We start from the raw sequence: 20,443 nt of genomic DNA on the forward strand, positions 1-20,443 counted from the left end.
AAATGTTCATCTGTGCTGAAAAAGATAATTCCAGGGCTTCACTGACATCCTTACCATGAGAACACAAATGCAAACAGCAAATTAATAGGCAATCAAGTCATTTATATCATAATCTTTTAAAAACCGTTGTACAACGGGCAAATGATAACTTGTAACGATAAAGTGACAGCAAGGATAAAAGATAGTACATAAATAAAAATCAGGCAATTCAAAGAAGTGCAAAATCACTGACACCTGAACAGCAGATCACTGATATGGTCTCTGCTGGAATGAGTGCGGAGCGTCTATGTTCTGTTGAAGAATATGGGCTAACAGATGCTACTGTCAGACTGCTACCACACGAGAGTGCAGTTGGTGAGCTCAGACTACATTTCCTGGCATTTTGGTTACATTAAAAAAAAGTTAAGGGTCTGATCTGTTTAAATCCAGAGCTAAATTTCCATCTTGTAAAATCTAAGGCTAAAGAAGGCTGGGCACTGTCAGTAATTGTATATGTACTTCCTTAGGAAAGAAGTGTTTTTGGAACATTTCTGTAGTTGGATGCAGAAAAGATACATTTGCTATTTTAGATATATACACATACAGAGAACATGAAAAGGTGGGATGATAATAGCTCATCTTAATTAGCCTCTTAGAGTGGGGTAGGGCAACTCCCACTTTTTCATGTTCTCTGTATGTATATCTATCTATCTATCTCCTTACTATATGTTCCATTCTATGCATCCGATGAAGTGGGCTATAGCGCAAGAAAGCTTATGCTCAGATAAATTTGTTAGTCTCTAAAGTGCCACGACTCGAATACTCCTGTTTTTTTAAATTAGTCAGAGATCACCTTCAAAAAACCAACCTCTACCCCTAAATTGAAAGCAGAAGGATTTTAACACACCCGACAAAGATTATCCCTCAAGAAACACCTGTTATAAAGGACAGACCTCCTAATACAGTGCTGAAGTGGTTACCAAATATGGACTTGGTTAACTGGAGTTAAGTAGCTCTCATGATACCAGAAGGCTTCCTTTCAAATAAAAAGAGCTATTCACATTAATGCCAGGATGACAACAACTGCTGCAGTATTACACTGGCAAAAGAGGCAGGTCTTTCAAACAGTCATAGCCAGTGTGATCAGACAGAGATATATTCTTGGAGCCAAGCATAGTTTCCATTATGAAGTAATAAGAATCAAGATTTGATTAACTTTTAATTCATCATTCAGACAGCTGCAGACCCTAAGGAATTTAGAGGACTTCAGTTTCTAGCATCCATGTCTTACCTTATATTTTTCATTTGCAAATAATACAGAAGCTCTATGGAATTTGCATAGTGGGTTCTTCGGATCAATGTTAATGGCTTTGTTTAGAGTATCCAAAGCCTTTTCAGATTTTTTCAGTGCATGCTGGACCTACAACAGAACAGAGATGATGTTAATAAGACTTTCTTTTTCAAAGAAATGAGGGGAAGGCAGGATCCGAGCAGACTACTAAAAAAATACATTTGACAAAGTGCAGTGCCTTTAAAATGCAATAGTCAAACAGAGAGGCTCATTCTGGAGTCAGATAAGACTGCACAATTTACCTCTCTCTAGTAAGTTTCTTACTCCGAGCCCACAGACTCTAGCAGAATGGTAGTTTAGCCATTACTACCAAACTAGTTCAATACCCCAGCCCTAGAACATAAAGGCAATGAAAACCCATCAACATAGCAAAATCAGGGGCAGGAAAAGCTTAACCAAGGGCTTTTATGTACTTTGTTACCATACTGCAAGTGAGAAAAGTGTCAGCAGATGACCACATAACCAACCGCCATGATACTGGTCTGCCCCACATCACTCAAACAATCATTAACGTATTAAAAACAGCTTTCTATATTAGAACAGAGCATTTGCTCTAGTTGTATAAATCCTGCACAGGCAAACGGACAGACCTAAAACAATGGCTCAGTCTTTTCAGGCCTCTTATACCAGTTTAAATCACAGTAAGATCTTGGCCATATCAACTGTGCCGATTGCTTCCTATTTAACTGTGCTAGTAATTGACACAAGTTGCTTAGAAATCCCTACTCTTAGAATTAAGGGTCATCACATATATAGATGTTCAGGAGATGAGGAGGAGCAAGGAAGCCCCGAGGCCCCAAACAGAACTTCATTAAAAGGTAGAGTGGGGGAGCCCCAAGTGCCAGTTCCAGGGTTTGTACTAGCAGTTGAGGACCAATGAGCTAGTTACCAGTTTTTTCTCTGTGAATACTCAATTCCTTAAAACTTTCTCATGTGAGGACTGATTTTCAGATCCCTACGCTACTTGTGCATGTGCCCACACTGTGAAAGAGCAAAAACTGCTCAAGTGTGAACACAAATGCTATCACCCACATGAGCACAACTGTCCAGTTTTGAGGGTGTAAATTTTAAAACATTTATGGAGGCAGAGATGATAGCACTGTTCCAGGACAAATACAGGTGTATGTAGCTGCAAAAACCAGAAATGTGTGTGCGAATGCAATTTTGCACACAAGTGGAAGAAGAGCAGGGCCTTTGCTTCAAGTTTGGTCCATAATATGCTTTTTCTATTGTGAGCACTCACAATGAAAAGCAGATTAAAACAGAACAAGGATAGAACTACCGTAAATGCAATCTACTTACTACTCCGATGTGACAGAGTAAGACTGAGCTCTGAGGATTGATATCGAGTGCTTTCTGGAAATGCATTTCTGCTAGGCTGAATTTCTCCTGTTTGTAATAAATCATTCCCAACCCATACCTGCAAGGACAAAACAAGATTGTCAGATAAAAATTTGATTTATCACAAACCAACTTTTATTATTAAGTATGTGCTGGCAGAAGAAAATGATCTTTGGCACATTAATTTGACAGATTAGATCAATGGAAAACAATGAAGTTCTTGTGATTCAGATATAGCCATATAAGCCTTTCCGCTAAAGGAGATTGGGTAAACTTACATTGTAACCATAGCAGCACCCAACATATTGTTTCAAATTTTGGCATTTGAGTCATGTAATTCTACTGTAGAATTAAGACTATCTTCTCCTAAAGAGAATAGGCCAATTCACTGTTTGTGTAAGTGGGAGCAACTCCATGGACGTCAATAGACAGTTTATGCCAACCATACCTTTAATGTCCCAGGCATTAGTGACTATGTTAGCTCAGAGAATAACCCCTCCATTCACAAACTTGCTATAGTATCTACTAATTCACAATTGAGTTTTGGCACCAGTTCACCCTGCCCACTGATCTGAAGTTAAAGTGTGTACAGAGCTGCAAAGAGAGAAGCAATAACTATGTACTGGAAAGTGGAATCTTTTGGCCAGCAGTATCCACTGGCCTGCACATGAAGTGCCCTCACGCCCTTACACCCAAGGGCATCAGAGGGTGGGACTAGGCCAATCAGCTCTCTGTTTCTTCACCAATACAGAATTCAGGCAATAAGACTTTGTAGCAGAAGCCAAGGAAGGCAGGTCCTGTAGACCACACATTTCAAAGAACCACAGTTACTTTAAGATAAATAGCCTCCCACCCACTCCCTTTGAGTGCCTGCCTACATGAATTCCACTCTTGGTGACTCAAGGAGGAAACTGATGCTAGGAGGCCTAAGTGGGACCCTGGTGGGTCTGCCATGAGAGCCTGTAATTCACTTACCTGGCAAGGTGAAGCAACTGCCATTAAGGAGGCTCTTTTCCACAGCGTGTGAGAATACAGTGAGTGAGCGAGCAGATATGGCCGCTAGGTGTACTCTTAAAGCTAAGAGAATCCTGATCTCTTTAAGGAGAGGAGATCATTCAAAAATCCTGGTAACATCAGACTCTAAAGGGAAATGATGCTCCACTCAAATAATGAATCTTTTCCACTTGGCCTTGTGAGTCCTATGGAGTCCCTTCTACTGTGAATCAAAATGCTCTGGACATCTTTAGAACAAGATTACTCCATGTTGGTTAGCTAGCCATCCTCCAGGATGTGAGATACTGTGAAGCTGGTCTTGGAGGCGATGTTAATGGAGGCTATACAAGAGAGAGCTTCATCATATCTTGGTACTGTAACTGTCTGGGCCAAGCGGATGCCATTAGTATCACAGATGCAGCTTTTTGTCTGAACTCTCTCAACACCCTCAAAGTCAGAGGGATTGGTGAGCAAGCATACATCAGTCCAACAGACCATGGAATAAGGAACACATCTGATTGTTGTATTATATGTTCCTGGGTGGGGGTGACAAGTGACTCAGGAGTAGGCCAACTATAAAAATATTTGAACCCTGACAAGAGAACTGGGTACCTCCTATCTACTTTCTATGGTGTTGGAGATATGCTGTCAGAACTCGCACAGCTAAGGTGACAAACAGATCTTCATTAACTGGTTATGTTAATGTCTCCTCTAACGAAGTACATAAGAAGTCTAATAATTTGTTAGATTTTTTGTGTATGATCTCTATCATAATCTCTAATGTTTCAGCTAGCTTTTCTTCTAAGGAGATCCTGAAAGGTCTTATCATATTGCTGTGTTGGCACAGCTAGAACTATAGCTGTATCAGGTGAGAGTGAAGAAATGGCAGCTGGAGTTAGGTTGGCAGAGCGACATTGCTCCTCAAAGGCCTGCAGTTGCAGTGCTGGAGCAGGAGGGACTAGAGGATGCTGACAGGGTTGAACTCTTGTAGATCCTACAGGGAAACGTGATCTGACCCTGGAGCCGGTAGAGGAGATGGGCTTTCTAATGTGTTGAGAACTTCCAAGAGCCCAGTAAGGCTAGGAGTGAGGACTCTGGGCAGAACTGTGTAAGTAGCCTAGGGAGTCCAAGAAGAACGTCCCTCCCTATTATCCCTGTGCCTACATTAACGTCCATGTGCCCTAGATGCCTTGTCAGCGGTATGGTAGACTGGAGAGTAATTAAGAGAATCCTCCCTATTCTGCTGAGGCTGATGGGGAGAAGAAATACTTGTTCTCTAGAGGTGGAGTAGACCAAGCAGGAGTCCTTGTAATTTCTTTAGGGACATCTCTTGCCAGGGCCACACATACGCACAGTGCTGAGAGTTTAGTAGAGCTCAATACCAATGTAAGAATTCTAATGGCTAAAGAAAAAACAGAAGAGACTCAGGACATTTGGACACTGCCAAATCCCTTGGTACCATGAAGCTCAGTGCAGAGTGAGGTGGTACCCCTGACATTAAATTAGATACCCTCAGTGCCAGGACTGTGCCTATGAGACTGGTACTGATAAAGCCAATAGCAATACCACTGTTGGTGCCAGGAGACCTGAAGGCGATACCATGGCAACAGTGTGGGCAACTGCAAGGGGCTGTTTAGTAGCAGGTACCAACATGCACACTGGGGTCTTTTTGGGTGCCAGAGGGGCAAACACAGGCCTTGTGCTACCCCTTAACGTCCTTCAGCACTGTCTATGCATTTTTCTTAGGAGATCCCTTGGATGGTGACCTATTCTAATGCTTTTTCAAAGAGTGGTGATGAGCCCTACCCCTCTCTGATGAAGATCTGAGAGCAAGAACTGCTGCAGCATGTATTAAACTGGTAGGAGCCCACAGTCACTGGGGCACTTTTGGAAGAAGACTGCTCAGATTCGAACAGATCTTGTTTACCTGGAAAAAAGTTTCACACAAGCTTCTTTAGCTTTCATTCATTTTGAAAATGAACAAATTGAATATTTGCTCATAATGTGCTGCTCACTTAAGCAAAACAAACATTTTGAGTGGCCATCCTTAAAGGGGATAGCCATCTCACAAAGCGCAAGGCTTTCTGTTCTACCACGAAAACTGAGTACTGGGCAATAGGGAAGGGGGGGGGGGGGGAGGTAAAAAGCATTACCTATAAAGAAACTTAACAGATACTTCACTATCAAAACTATACTAGAACTATTCTAAAAGTTAACTATACAAGTCTACAAGAGCAAAGGACACTGCTTGCAGTTCTGTCTGAGCCATGGGAAGTCAGAAGGAATTGAGAGAAGGATTGGGCTTCCTTCACCTTTTTGTGTCTCTGGAAACGAGAGGTGCCAGGGCATTTAGGAGATAGATTTAAGCATGGGCCAAAGGACACTTCTAGTCAAAAGAGTCCCTTCTCTGGTTCACGTACATCAGGAGTGGAATACATACAAATAAGCAACCAAAGAATTGCTAATTCCTTGACTGTTAATTTAGTTTCCCCAAGATCCTCTATGCTAGCCCAGATAGTATGCTTTTTCTACAAAAAGTTGCAGATGGGAATCACATGAAACTTTTGTGACAAAATTCTGCCTATATTGGGGGCTAGCTGTGTTCAGACTTCCAGTGATTGAAAACAACACTGACAACTGGATGATGCAGGATACAAGGCAACTGGAGGGAGGGAGAGAGAGGGAGAGAGAAGGAAAATGATAAAAAACAAAAAGCTCTTCACTAAGAATGTATTCTGCTTTAAAATCAGATAATCCTGACAAAGGCAAGAATTAGAGGAAGGAGATAAAAACAAAAACAAACAAAAACAAAAACAAAAACAAACAAAAACAGTAAAGTTGCTTCTCCTTCCATGGAACAAAAAATCAATGAGAATACAGTAAGCAGATTGGGCAACCTCCTTCTGTAAGGGTAGTCTCACCAAACACCTTTGTTTTTTCCTGTCCCCCATCTGCTACTAAGAGGATTTATATTCACCGCCTTAGCTGGCATACAGCAGCACTGAAGAAACGGAGCAGTGCCAGTGAAACAAAAATGTTTAACCAAATGGAAGTGAGACAATGCATTATATGTGATACTATGAGAACATAAGGCAATGCAGTACGTGCATTTTTTTAAACAAAAAAGACTAATTACTATCCAGCAACAGTGATGGTCATATCTGTTATCAGACAGAGATACTCTTCCATGTGATAAGTGGCAGAAATAAAAAAGTATCCAAGTTGTTATAACAGAGTGCCTACACGTGCAACATGTAAAGGCAGTCAACAATAAAATACACTTCTTCCCTTGGTGCTTTTATTAACAAAAAATACAGACAACTTACCATGCATTATAATGTCTAGGATTGACTCGGATTGCATTTCTAAAACAGGCTAATGCTTTGTCTAGTTCTTCAGTTAACACAAATTCATGCCCCAGGAGAGTATAGGCATACGCATAGTTTGGATCAACTTGAATGGCTCTCTGGAAGAACTTGATTGCAATGTCATGCTCCCGTTGCAAGCTGAAACAGTTTCCTGCAGCACACCACGCCTATTAAACAGCAACATTGCAAAGTCACTATCAAATCCCCTTTTTACAACATAAGGGTGATAAATAATTGATTTAAACTGGTATTCTTCTATTGAGCTGTGTTTTTAGAGTATTGGCATGCCTCATCCCAGCAGTGAGACATGCCAGCCACTGCTAGGATGAAACACATAATGGTTTACCTAGAGCCTGATGCATACACATATGCAACAGCTTTCATCTATGGATTTCAAAGCACTTTTATAAGAATATTAGTTAAGTCTCACTCCTTGGAGGGAGAGAGGACTGGATGCATTTTATACATAGTGAAAACTGAGATACAGAGGTCAAGAGCCCAAGGAGACACGGCAAGTCAGCAGCAGTTAAATACTAGAGGGATTACACAATATGGAACTTGTAAGCAGTCAGCTATTCAGCTCTAGCACTAGCAATGACAGCGAGCTGGAGGCAGCTACAGTCAAGATTCATCACCCCTTCGCTCCCTCCAGCAGAGTAACAGGGAACCCACTCTGGGACAGCCAATTCCAGTAGAAACCCCCACTCCATCCCATACAGCAGCCTGCATCACAACTTGAGGGATCAGAGCTTAAGAGTCCCCAGCAGCAATATCACCTCCTCCTATTACTGGAGGCTGTATTTCTCTTTGATCTCCAGACTCCTCTAGCTGCAGTTAATGGACATTTTACTTGACATTTACTATTCTCCATGTGAAGAATTGCTTGCTGGCAACGAATAGATTTTCTGTTCTTGTTTTCCTCCTTTATTCTCCCCAGGCCTATGTGCACCTCTCCTGTCCTGCTATCCTCCATAACCTTCCACCCCAGTCTTCTAACACACTAAAAGCACACGTTAAAAGGTTCTTACCTTTTCTGAACTCTAATAAATGTAAAGAACAAAAAATTATAAATTCAAATAAAAGAACATTAATAATACATAAACTGTGCACGTTTATAGGTTACAGTTCTCATTAAAATGGACAGGACATTTTGCACGTAACAGCCTTACACTACTATGTGTCCATATAGTCACAACTGCCACCTCTATTGACAGCCTATTGTTTGATTCATCGACAAATTTAAGACCGTAATGCGTTACATGTTTAGATGATATCTAGCAAATTTTAGGTGGTCAGTTAATTAAATATTACTACAGGGAAAAGGGTCTTACAGAAAGACATTAAAATAATAGCAGAGCAGGCAACAAAACCCCTGCACACCTCTTTTCTACCTAATAGAGAGCACCCCCTCCCATGCGTCGGGGTGAATAAATGATGGGGAAATCTTTCTGGATGAAAGGGGCTAAGCAAAATGAAAGTTGCAACTGATGGGTTAATGGATTTCAGCCCGTTCCATGCAAGCTGACATGTCTTTTTTATAATGGTTACAGACATCCTCAATAGCCTTTATACGAGACAGTTCTATTACACAAATATACTCGAATTAGACTAGAGTTTACTGAGTTTGTTCTGACTCATTAATTATCTTTAATCTTGATAAGGAAATAACTGTACGCAGCAACATACACCACTACAATATATTATACCTCTGGTGAATTTTTATCCATGTCTGTTAAATCTTTTGATAGGACTGAAAGTGCAACATCCTTCTGAAGATGCCATAGCGTTGTAGAGTAAATCTCCATGCCTTCAACTCTGTAGTTTTCAATCCGTCTTACTTCAGAGAATATCCTCTCCGCCTAAAACCAAAACCATCTGAATGAAACCCTCAGGAAGAGCACTAAGGGCAATATTAGGAAGTTTCAGAGATATTATAAAGCAATGGGGATGCTTAGTCTATCACCACCTATAAACACAAACGAACATGGAGAGCTTCAAATCTTGTGTCATTTCTAGCTTCTTATCCAAATGAAAGGAGAAACATAGTATGTTTACTTGAGATATGCAGTCTGACTCAGTTTACGATATCTTCATACACCAGGATGGAAAGAGTAAGATAAAGGAGTAACATTGGTAAAATGAGATATATAAATCCATGGTACACCCACATCTTGAATACTACGTGCTGAGGGGGTCACCCCATCTCAAAAAAAGATATATTGGTATTGGAAAAGGTTCAGAAAAGGGCAACAAAAATTACTAGGGGGTATAGAACGGCTTCTGTATGAGGAGAGATTAATAAGACTGGGACTTTTCAGCTCAGAAAAGAAGTGACTAAGGGGGCATATGATAGAAGTCTATAAAATCATGAGTGGTATAGAGAAAGTAAATAAGGAAATGTTATTTACTCCTTCTCATAATACAAGAACAAGGGGCCACCAAACGAAAGTAATAGGTAACAGGTTTAAAACAAACACATGAACATATTTTTTCATGCAACGCACTGTCAATCTCTGGAACTCCTTGCCAGAGGGTGTTGTGAAGGCCAATATTATTATGGGGTTCAAAAGGGAGCTAGAGAGATTCATGGAGGATAGGTCCATCAATGGCTATTAGCCAGGATGGAAAGGAATGGTGTCCCTAGTCTCTGTTTGCCAGAAGCTGGGAACGGGTGACAGGGGATAGATCACTCGATATCCTGTCTGTTCATTCCCTTTGGGGCACCTGCCATTGGCCACTGTCAGAGAACAGGATACTGGGCTTGATGGACCTTTGGTTTGACCCAGTGTGGCCGTTCTTATGAGATCAATACATTATGAATTTCTATTATCCAAGATTTATACTGCATAGGTGGATGGTCTTAACCACATTACCTTCCCATCCAAATACAGTACACTTCAAGGACTGCATTTATACTAGATACTGGAGCATCTTAATGGCTGAAGGCCTCTCCAGACTTAACCCACTTTGCTGTTGCAGGTGTTTGTTTACTAAGTAAATGAAAGAGCAAAGCCTGAGAAAGGTTCCCTACAATGCATAAGGGTGTGTCTGTGCCAGTAGTAGTGAGGTTGGTTCACTAGGAAGTAAAGTACCATATGGGGCTACTTTTTTCTATAAAGTGTTCAAAGGAAATACAGCCTTTGTCTACTCAAAAATTCATTCTTGATTTTATGTTACTATGCCAACTCAAGTTCCTTTCACAGATTCCAGATAATAGTACTCAAATCAGCAACACGAAAAAGCTTTAAGAAACTGCTGGGGTCCTTAGCACGGTCTTTCATGAAATATTAACAGGGCCTGTACATTCCAAGTGTGCAGACATGATCAGGACGCAAGCAAGGTCCAGGAGCAACTGTTTTTCTTTAAAACAACATAATACATAGTGCAGAGTTTACAAAACAAAAAACTTATTTCAGAAATCTACTACATTCACCTCTTATAGATCCATTAACAGGTAAGGATTAGGATATTGGAAATGAAAAGGGATATTGGGCTTTTGAAAAAAGAACTCAATTAACTGAAGTGCTAGGTTACATGCCTATTACATGTAAATGTCTATCACATGAGGAAATCAACAGGATTTATTTTAACTGTTTAAAAATTACAACTGCAATTTCAGAGACTGGAGACCATCCACAAGAGAATTCTAACAGATTTTCCATTTCCACCGTTTGGAAAAACAACCTTTCAAGAGGTCAGTTACCGTCATAACTTAAAGAATCTTATGATAATACGTGCACCTGTCAGTTTGTGAAGCCCAAAGAAGTCCTTCACAAACTATAGATGCAGCACAGCTGAAATGGTGTTACCTCCAGGATGGAGGGCAACACTCAACCAATGCCAGGAACACAACTGTGGTGAGGAGGGGAGATTTTGGCCCAAGACACTGGAGCAAACCCCTGCTCTGACTAAAAGTGTCATAGGATCTTTAATGTCTTTGCTGACTAGAAAGAATGCTGGTTTTTAACATCTCATAAGACAGACCCACAATAAATAGCATAGAACTCAATTTTGCCACCTCAGAAAGCAGAAGGGCTGCAGTGATCCAGATTAATCTGAAACTGCTAGAGGCAGGATAGGTATTTCAAACTTGATGCTTACACAGCTATGCTATCCCAACTGTAAACTCTCCTCAGGTTTCACAGGAAGCCAGCAAATTCTGTGCAAAGCTATGCAAGACAAAAAATTAAAAAACAGAAGTATGCATCTGCTCTATGCCTACCTGCATATATTCTGCAAGCTCAAAGTAAGCTCTCCCAATTTGGCACAGCACCCAGCCAGTGTTGTAGTGGTGAGAAGGTAAATGGCTTAATATGTTTATCGCTTCCTTACAGTTGTACGAACACAAGGCTAAATAACCTTTCCCCATGTCACGAAGAAGGCTCATCAATCCTTCTAGGAGAAAAATACAATAAATAAAAGAGAGAGACAAGAACTAAAGAATTACTTGCCTGGAGCTGCTGTTCTCTGAAACAACACATTACGACAGACACCCTTCTGAGGTCCCTGTTCTTAGGAGAACCATGTAGGGACTCCAAGAACAGAATTATATACTCCTGCTGGGTACACACCAACTCCTGCACTGAAAAACTAGGCAACAAATCTGCCACCTCCTTTCAAGCCAAAAGGTAGAATAAACCTATCTACAAATTGGTTACATAGTTAAGGGTGAGCTGAGTTTTATACTTAAAGTGGTTGAACCTGTGCTTTGCGTATGAAGAATACAGAGTATCGTCCTTAAAATTACAGGACTTACTCTCAGCACAAAATGAATTTTCTGAGAATATACAAGGAAATCAGTTAACTAGTTTTAAGTTAAGAATTAAAAATGGGTCCTTTAAGAAGTCTGGCATCCTATATCTGATAATTTTTTTGTACTCAATGATTTTTATAACATGGACTTGAGTGTCTAAGTCTCCCATATCGTTAAAACTTATTGAGCCTCATGCACTGAAAACATTTTGAAGAATATTTTTTAAGTGATTAATAGCTATATTTTGCCATTTTTTTTTTGGTAACTGTTGTCCAGATGCCATTGAAAAAGGAGAAATTTCAAGTTTTGTTACAGAGAATTCAATGAAAAACTGCTTTTTTTCCCCAAAATGGCTGCCACCTCCTGGTCTCAATGTGACTGAAGCAGAGCTCCCTTTAAGAAAGCCAGTGACCCTCTGTGAAGCCAGGCTGCTGGGCCCGCCCTCTTCCAGGAAGACATAAACAAGAACAGCAAAAGTGACCATTTATATTGTTTGTTTTTTAAAAGCCACTTGTTGCACCAGATCGATTTGACTGGGTGGGCAGGGGAATATAGAGGTGAGAAACTGATGGAAACTAGCCAAAACACCTTGGCTGCTTTGTGTTGGTTCTGAATGGCATAAAGTAGCCACAATGTACTTGTAGATCTGGCTCATAATGGTTAAAATTAGAGAGAGAGATTTAAAAGATTGATACTACAGTAACTTTGTATTTCTGGACTATTGCTTGCAATTAAATGTATCCACTTGTTATCAATAGTACAATTTAATACCTTTAATTTAAATGAAATTTGATGGTTACATATTTATGAAATGACAGTTTTAGTTACTCAGAGGCTAAAAAGCACTGCAAGGAAGAGAATGAACACACTTTACAGTGACCAGTAGTTTCCATCCAATCTTAAAATATAACTGGAAAACATTTGGCTCTATTACATTCTGAGAGCTTTCAGACAAACCTGCTGCTGCTTTCTGTAGTGTGAAAGCCTGGATCTGTGGTGCGACAGTGGAGATTTTCCCTTCTGAGATGATGGACGAGTCCAGTTTGGTGATCTCCAAACTATCGTTTATGTTTGTCTGAGTTATTCCTCCCTTATTTGTTTTACTTTTTGTCTTTCTGTTTGGAATTTTAGGTGGGAACTTCATTTTCAACTTTTTACTGTTCTCCTATAAGGGGGAAAAAAGTTTCAAACCAGGGTTTATCTACAGGCAAATAGATTGCAAATTAAAGAATAAAGACATGCCTGTTTGCTGTTTTAATAAAATAATGGTGTCTAACAGATGTGTACACACACAAAATAACCAAGTTAACAGCGATACAAAGTCTTAAACGTAGTCATGAAGTGTATACAATTAATTTCAGCCATAATGTTGCACCAAGATTATTGATTTGGTTTTACACTGCATCTTTATAAAGTAGCTTGAATGAAAGCAGTAGACTGACTTAAGTGTATTGAAGATATTGCACCTCTCATCCAGAGATCTAATTTCATTTTCATTGATCAGGAAACTAGGCCATCCCTATTTTTTCAAAGGCTGTGGGTTGAATGCCAGGGGAAGGAAAGAAGGGATATTCAAGCAGTCTCTCTCATTCTGGAGCTTACTGTTGAAAGCAAAGGTTCAGCAAAAATAAGGATGCAAGAAATTCAAAGAAAAAGAAAAAGTAAATATTAGCTTTATTTTCTTCTGGGTTTCACTGCAAAGTCCCCTCACCCTGCTTTGTCTTCCCAGTTTACTGGCTCAGAGATTATCTGAAGACAGAAAGGTAATCCCCAAGGATATACTACTGACAGGTCACAAGACAAATTTTTGATACTTCCTTGATTCACTTAACGTTTTGGTACTTCACTTTTCCTATATATTTCAATTCCTAACTAAAGCTCTCAGCATCATTGAATATAACAGTGATTTTTATAAAATCAGCTACCAGTAGGACATCTATCTAAACCTCTACCTTTCTCTGCAGATAAGCAGCTACCAGATTGCAGTTGTGTGTGAGAACACTTTTTCCAAAGGTGCTGGGAGCAGTGTGAAACCAGCTAGGAACACTTGTTTCTGGTTAGTTTCTTGCTGCTGCAGAAGCGTTATCACACACTGCAGAAGCTGTTGAGGTACATAATTACTTTGGTGGATTCTCTCACTTTGAGGAGGAATACACAGCATCATAACTGAATTTTTGCAATTCCAGACTGAAATATGTAGATGACTTATAAAGTTTGTCAGTCACTAATTTGAGCCCAGCAACACTTCAGGATGAGTGTTCACTTGATACAAACACTTAGGTGTTAAGACTTTTGAAAACATCACACAGACATGCATGCTAACTGAAAAATTCAAATCATGTCATGTACTATAAAGTTCATGTTGTGCAGCCAAATGCATTTCACAAAGTCTGCACATTACAAGGCCAATTCTTCAGCTGCTCCACACATTACTCCAGGGTTTCTCAAACAGGGGTTGCCGCTTGTGTAGGGAAAGCCCCTGGCGGGCCGGGCCGGCGTGTTTACCTGCCCTGTCCGCAGGTCCGGCCGATTGCGGCTCCCACTGGCCGTGGATCACTGCTCTGGGCCAATGGGAGCTGCTGGAAGCGGCGGCTAGTAAGTCCCTTAGCCCGCGCCGCTTCTAGCGGCTCTCACTGGCCCGGAGCAGCGATCTGCAGCCAGTGGGAGCCGTGATCGGCCGGACCTGCGGACAGGGCAGGTAAACACACCGGCCCGGCCCGGCCCGCCAGGGGCTTTCCCTACACAAGCGGCGACCCCTGTTTGAGAAACCCTGCATTACTCAATGGGAGCTTTGTACTGAGTGGCTGAATAATCAGGTTATTAGTTAGCATAAGTAGAAAGATAACAAAATGGATACATTATTTAGGGTATACATCCTACGTTACCTTTGTCGTAGAGCTATCACTAGTAAATAGGCGAGAACTTCTTCGAGGCAGTGCATTAGGTGGAGCAGCAATGGTTGGGCTCAGTACCTGAGGTGTTGTACTAAAAATAAACAGCTTATTAGAAGTAAAATTCTTGAAGCTTTTTTTTTGTTTTTTTTTACTAATTTGTATTAAATTAGCATATGTCTTGTACACTGGTGTGAAGGTGCCTCCATCTCCCTGGGGCAGATTTACGTGCTGCTATATAACTCAAATTTTGATTTTAACCACTCCCTCCTCCGTTTGCGATCACTGCAGCAGTTTATGTGGTATTTCCTTAACCAGTAAGTTTCTGTGCTAAGTAAAATCAAGCTATCCTCTCCTACATATAGCAAGTAAGTCCTACCGATGCAACAAGAGCTGAAAGTTTTGGCTCTAAGAAAGGGGAAATCCAAACTGGCAGCCAAGAATAACCAGGTGGATAAAAGTCTTGCCCATCATTAGCTGGCCATCTCTTACCATACGTCAGTCTGGGGACCCTTCTGCCATGTAAGAAAACAAGGCCCTCATACCAAAATTAACTTCATGCTCCTGTGAGTCAAGACTGAACAGCCATTTGAGGCACATTCTGCTTAATGCAAATGCAAGTTAAGCATGTGCACACAAGGAAGAGAATACACATTACACATCTGGCAGTTTTCTGAACTGTTAAAGTAATGCATTTTAAACAAGTTGTTTATCAACATTTATTACTGAAATATTGAGAAATCTACAACGAACTTAGAAAGTTGAAATCATTCTCTCAAATGTGGTAGAGCATAGTTTGGCCTCTGTGTAAATGAGGTACTCTTGCCATGAGAACTCTGAGGTGTAGTGCAGAATATAATTAAAAATCCCCCCTGTAGAGAGAAGTGTAAAGTCAGGATCTTCGTACCGAATTGCAATTAGGCCATTCCACCAAGAACTAGTTGAACGGATTGCAGAAATCTACTAGTTTAGCAAAAATACTGGTTACTATCGTAAGATTTTGTTTAAATAAGACCCACTTCACATTATCTCTTTCTTCATCCAAATCAGGAATGACACTTCATACCATAGGTCAGATTCATTTTGTGCTTATTTGATAAGGACACAAGAAGCAAAACCAGGTGTAAAAGATGCTACTGAGGTATGTAATTTTTTATTACCTTGTCTGTGGGCCAGAACTCTGTGTTTGTGCAACAAGGACTGGAGTGACTTCCCGGCTATTTCCACTCTGTGAGAAAACTGACTTTGTTGCCGCTTGGCTTATCCTGGTGACAGACTGCATAACACAAAATTTCTACAGGTTTGTTATTATGTCACTAAACGCACTGACTACATCATGTCAGAAAATAACTAACTTATACCTATATAATATTTACAGTGAGTCAGGGGTAAAGACCAGCAGAATTCTTTTATTAAACATTCTATATTAGAGAATCAGCCAGCAAAGAAACTTCTCTCTCCATCTGCTGGAGAGAGACAACTGAGCTCAGCAAGGCTGGGCTGATTCATGAACCAAGGTGAGAACTGCCGCTCTCATGCTTCCTCATGTGTGGTAATTTCAATTCACATACTTCCTGTTATACTTTTTAAAAAAAGAGTCTATTTGAAAACAACCCGTAAAAAGTAATACAATAAAAGATGATATACAAGTGAACACATGGTGGACTTGATTGAGCCTTTAGGCTCAGCCCTGCACATAAGACAATGCAAAGCTACAATCACCTCAGAGTCAGAATTGTTCCCATGCTCCTCTCTTGCTGTAGGTGATTGCAAGGTTCATTTTATGGCACGTATCACTGCTCCCTTGTCCCTGGTCAGCTCTGCTGGACAATACAAGTGAGAGAGCAGAACTATAGTTCTGTCCCGTTTGCAGGCTCTGGTTCTCAAAAGGGATGGGACTGGCTAGGCAGTATGAGGCACCCTACACCCAAGCTGTGTGGCTGTGTAAAGCTAAAGCAAGATGCTTATCCTTACCACACAGCACCGTGGTACACGGAACACTGACATTTTTTAAAAGGCTCAAAGTAAAAAATTTAAGATCTGTTTCACCCACATGGGACAAGCGTTTAGGATCTCAGCCCTCATTTGCACCAATAAATAATAGTTTTAACCTTGATATGAAATAGCCACTCGAGCTATAGTTAACACAAACTGCCCTCTGCAACTTGTTGATGTTTTACAATTTGGTTAATATATAAGGCCATGTTTAATTCGCTTTAAAATAAAATACAGTAGTGTTCCTGTTTTGTTTAATTAACAATCACAATTATATCTTATTTAGTAAAATTCTTTTTTGTAGCATTAACAATATTTTTGTATTATCACAAAAAAGGTCTCAACATTCACCAGTAATTTGTCCAAACCCATTGCAGAGAATGTTCTAATGATGGTTTGCCTCCATTAGAAAGACAGGAACCCTGAACAAAAGGATCATCAAAAGATCTGGGCAGGAAATGGTTTTCTGATTCTGCAAAAACTTTCATGATGTTAAAAATTTTGCATCCTGATTTAGGATGGGAAAGTCAAAATCTCAAATTTTCACGAACCAAAAATCTGAAAAAAAACTTAGTTAGGGTCAAAGTGTTTCATTTTGATGTTTATAATTATTATTATAATCTTTTTTTTTGGAGGGGGGGGAGGGAGTCATTTTCAACTGGAAGACCGGAATTTGTTTTGAAAGTTTTGAAACCTTTTCTACATAAACCCAAAGTACGCCCAGAGCTTGAATACTGCACAAAAATCTGCTCGCCCAATCTCAAAAAAAGATAGATTAGAAATAGAAAAGGTACAGAGGAGGGCAACAAAAATTATTAGGGGTATGGAATAGCTTCCATATGAGGAGAGATCATAAAGACTGACTGTTCATCCTAGAAAGAGAGAGAACTAAGGGGGAATATAATAGAGGTCTCTAAAGTGTGGAGAAAGTGAATAGGGAAATGTTATTTACCCCTTCACATAACACAAGAATCAGAGGGTCACCTGATGAAATTAATAGGCAACAGGCTTAAAAACAAATATAAGGAAGTATTTCAAACAATGCAAGTCAACCTGTGGAACTCATTGTCATGGGATGTTGAAGGGCAACTTTAACTGGGTCAAAAAAGAATTAGATAAGCTCATGGAGGACAGGGCCATCAATGGCTTTTAGCCAAGATGATCAGGGACGCAATCCCATGCTCTGGATGTCCCTAAATCTCCGATTGCCAGAAGCTGGGACAGGAGAACAGAGAGTAGACCACTCAAATGTCCTGTTCTGTTCATTCCCTCTGAAGCACCAGGCACTGGCCACTGTCAGAGGCAGGATATTGAGCTAGACAGACAATGGTTTGACCTAGTATGGCCATTTTTAATGTTAGCTGAAAAAGTTAATCAAAACCAACCCTTTTCTGTGAAGAGTTCTGATTTAGATCAACTGGCATTTCTGACAAAAACATTTTGTTGGAAAATTCCTGATCAGTTCTAGTTATCTAGTGAAAGAAACAAATTAGTAAGTGAGAAAAAGAAAAAAGTTCAGAACTTGATAAGAGTATTTGGTAACACACCAAACTGAAATACTAACAATTTAAGTGAATTTAGTAGAAGCAAATTTGTTATTTAATATACCCATTTTTATATAGACATTTTTCATTCTCAATAAAGTCAGTGAGAACATTTCGATGACTTAGAAGGATGTTATAATTGGTTGGCTGATGGAGAAAGTGTAATTTCAAATACAAAAAATCTGCAAGGGAAAAAAAATATATCCAACTTATCAGAGCAACTGAGCTACTCTGCGATGCTTATATACTTGCACTAGAGTTTAATTTTACATTCCCTTGTATTTAAGCTCAGACAGAATGACAAACACATTCTTGAATGCAAGATACCTTCTTTGAAGGGGCTCCTGTAGATGGCACATCAATTACAGAAGATGAATTAGTGTAGTTTTGTAAATATGATCCATCTCCAGGGCTAGGGGTTTCTAGTGGCAAAATTCCAAAACTGAGAAAAGAATGAAATGGAGATGTCAGAACCAGGGCATCCTTGAAAAGCAGTATTATATTAAAAATATTTCAGAGGAAGCTTGATCTTGTTGTTCCATTTCCAGCTGTGCCTCTGATTTCCCATGTAAGGCCTTGTGCAAGTCTCTCTATGCCTCCATTACCTTCTATAAATTAGGGATAAGATTGCTTCTTTTACACTACCCGTTCTCTGTCTTGTCTATCTAAATTGCAAGTTTTTGGGGACAAGGAAGTTCTCTTACACAATTTACAGTAGCTAGCACAAGAGAGTTCCGATCTCAGCGGGGGCCAATAGGCTTTGCTGCAATACTAATTAATTTTTTTTAAAAGGAAGAAAATGGCAGAGTCTTGATCATGAGACAGAACATGTGAACTTATCAGGGGGGATACCATCCTTCAAATCAAAATGCAGCTTTTACTGTTAACTGTTGGTTTCACAGTTGAAAAAGAACTTCACAATCCTTTTATTACTGACTTTTCTATCACAGAAGTTGTACCAAGCAACACACAGAATCAAAACGCCACTCTTCTAAAGTCACAAACTGCTGGTGGCTTATTTAATTAGTTACTGAAGTTTGTTCTAAAAGTCTGATTTTTTTTGGATGAAAAACTGCCACTACTAAAACATGAATGGCTCCTTTTTTTAAGTGGTTTGGCTTTTGTCTCAGCAGCATTATATACCAAGTACTGCTTGGTGCCATACAATAGAGAGAGAAATACATGGTTCTTGCCCAAAGACACACGGAACAGTGGCAATGCAAATGGTCACAAAGCAAGGTTTCAAATTCCCAGTCTTAGTCTTACCTTGGTGTCAATGGGCTCAGAGCAGCTGGTCCTCCCAGTAAACTCCGACCAGTTTTTGGTTTATTTTGAGCCTGTTTAGACAATATGGCAGTTCCTGATCCAAGAGGGATAGCATCTGGTGAAATTACAGCCGAGTCAATGTAAGACATAGAGGAATCTGTGTTCAAGGAGGAATATTTTGAATTGGAGGATTCCAGGTTGAGTCTGTTCAACTCCTGAAATGGAAGACATCTTTTATAACATTCACTTGCAAGTAGTTCTTAAGTTGTTCATTCAAACTGGGACAACTGCTTCGAAGGTCAGAGGGTTGGATGAAACTTACAATTGTGTCTTGTGGAGTTTCCATAAGGACAGTCTCAGGCTGTCTGTGGGATATGTTGTGATTAGACACCAATGTTGTGCAAGTGTTGGGCAGGCAACTACTGAAGTTCTGCAAAGACGTTAATTTAAATGTTTGGTCAGGATCTGGCTTCTCACCTGTAAGAGTGAAAAAAGTTTTAACCAGTGTTATTCATGATCAAATATATTTGGCACTTGGGTAAAAGCAAAATAGAAGGGACACTAGGTATCTTAAGAAAAGTGAGCAAATTTTTGTGCGTTTGTTTTTAAAAGCACTACAACTAAGGACTTTGTTATTTTGGATTCCAGACATAACTCTACCGCCTCTATCCATTTCATTTAATCCCCAGGAGAATTAGATAAATTAATGGAGGATAGGACCATCAATGGCTATTGGACAAGATGGTCAGGGACGCAACCAAATGCTCTGGGCATCCCTAAGTCTCTGTCTGCCAAAAGTCAGGCCTGGATGACAGGGGATGGATTACTTGATAACTGCCCTGTTCTATTCAATCTGTCTGACTCATCTGGCAATAGCCACTGTCAGAAGACAGGATACTGGGCTAGACTGACCATTGGTCTGACCCAGTATGGTCAGTCTTATGTTCTTATCCCAGGCACAA

General features: G+C 40.0%; 1 protein-coding gene across 1 annotated transcript in view; it reads right to left on the bottom strand.

The window, feature by feature from the left end:
• CDC27 (cell division cycle 27) overlaps positions 1–20,443 on the bottom strand; it is a 50,052-nt gene that overhangs the window by 8,504 nt on the left and 21,105 nt on the right. The window contains exons 6-16 of the mRNA XM_075059698.1: positions 19,804–19,958; positions 19,482–19,696; positions 18,543–18,657; positions 15,837–15,952; positions 14,671–14,770; positions 12,743–12,950; positions 11,255–11,427; positions 8,739–8,891; positions 6,991–7,199; positions 2,633–2,750; positions 1,271–1,399 (exon numbers count right to left, since the gene is read on the bottom strand). Coding sequence (XP_074915799.1) covers positions 1,271–1,399; positions 2,633–2,750; positions 6,991–7,199; positions 8,739–8,891; positions 11,255–11,427; positions 12,743–12,950; positions 14,671–14,770; positions 15,837–15,952; positions 18,543–18,657; positions 19,482–19,696; positions 19,804–19,827 — 1,560 coding nt within the window. The 5' untranslated portion in view covers positions 19,828–19,958. The remainder of the gene's footprint in view (positions 1–1,270; positions 1,400–2,632; positions 2,751–6,990; positions 7,200–8,738; positions 8,892–11,254; positions 11,428–12,742; positions 12,951–14,670; positions 14,771–15,836; positions 15,953–18,542; positions 18,658–19,481; positions 19,697–19,803; positions 19,959–20,443) is intronic.

Source organism: Chelonoidis abingdonii, chromosome 21 (genome assembly GCF_003597395.2).
Source record: "Chelonoidis abingdonii isolate Lonesome George chromosome 21, CheloAbing_2.0, whole genome shotgun sequence".
NCBI lineage: Eukaryota > Metazoa > Chordata > Testudines > Testudinidae > Chelonoidis > Chelonoidis abingdonii.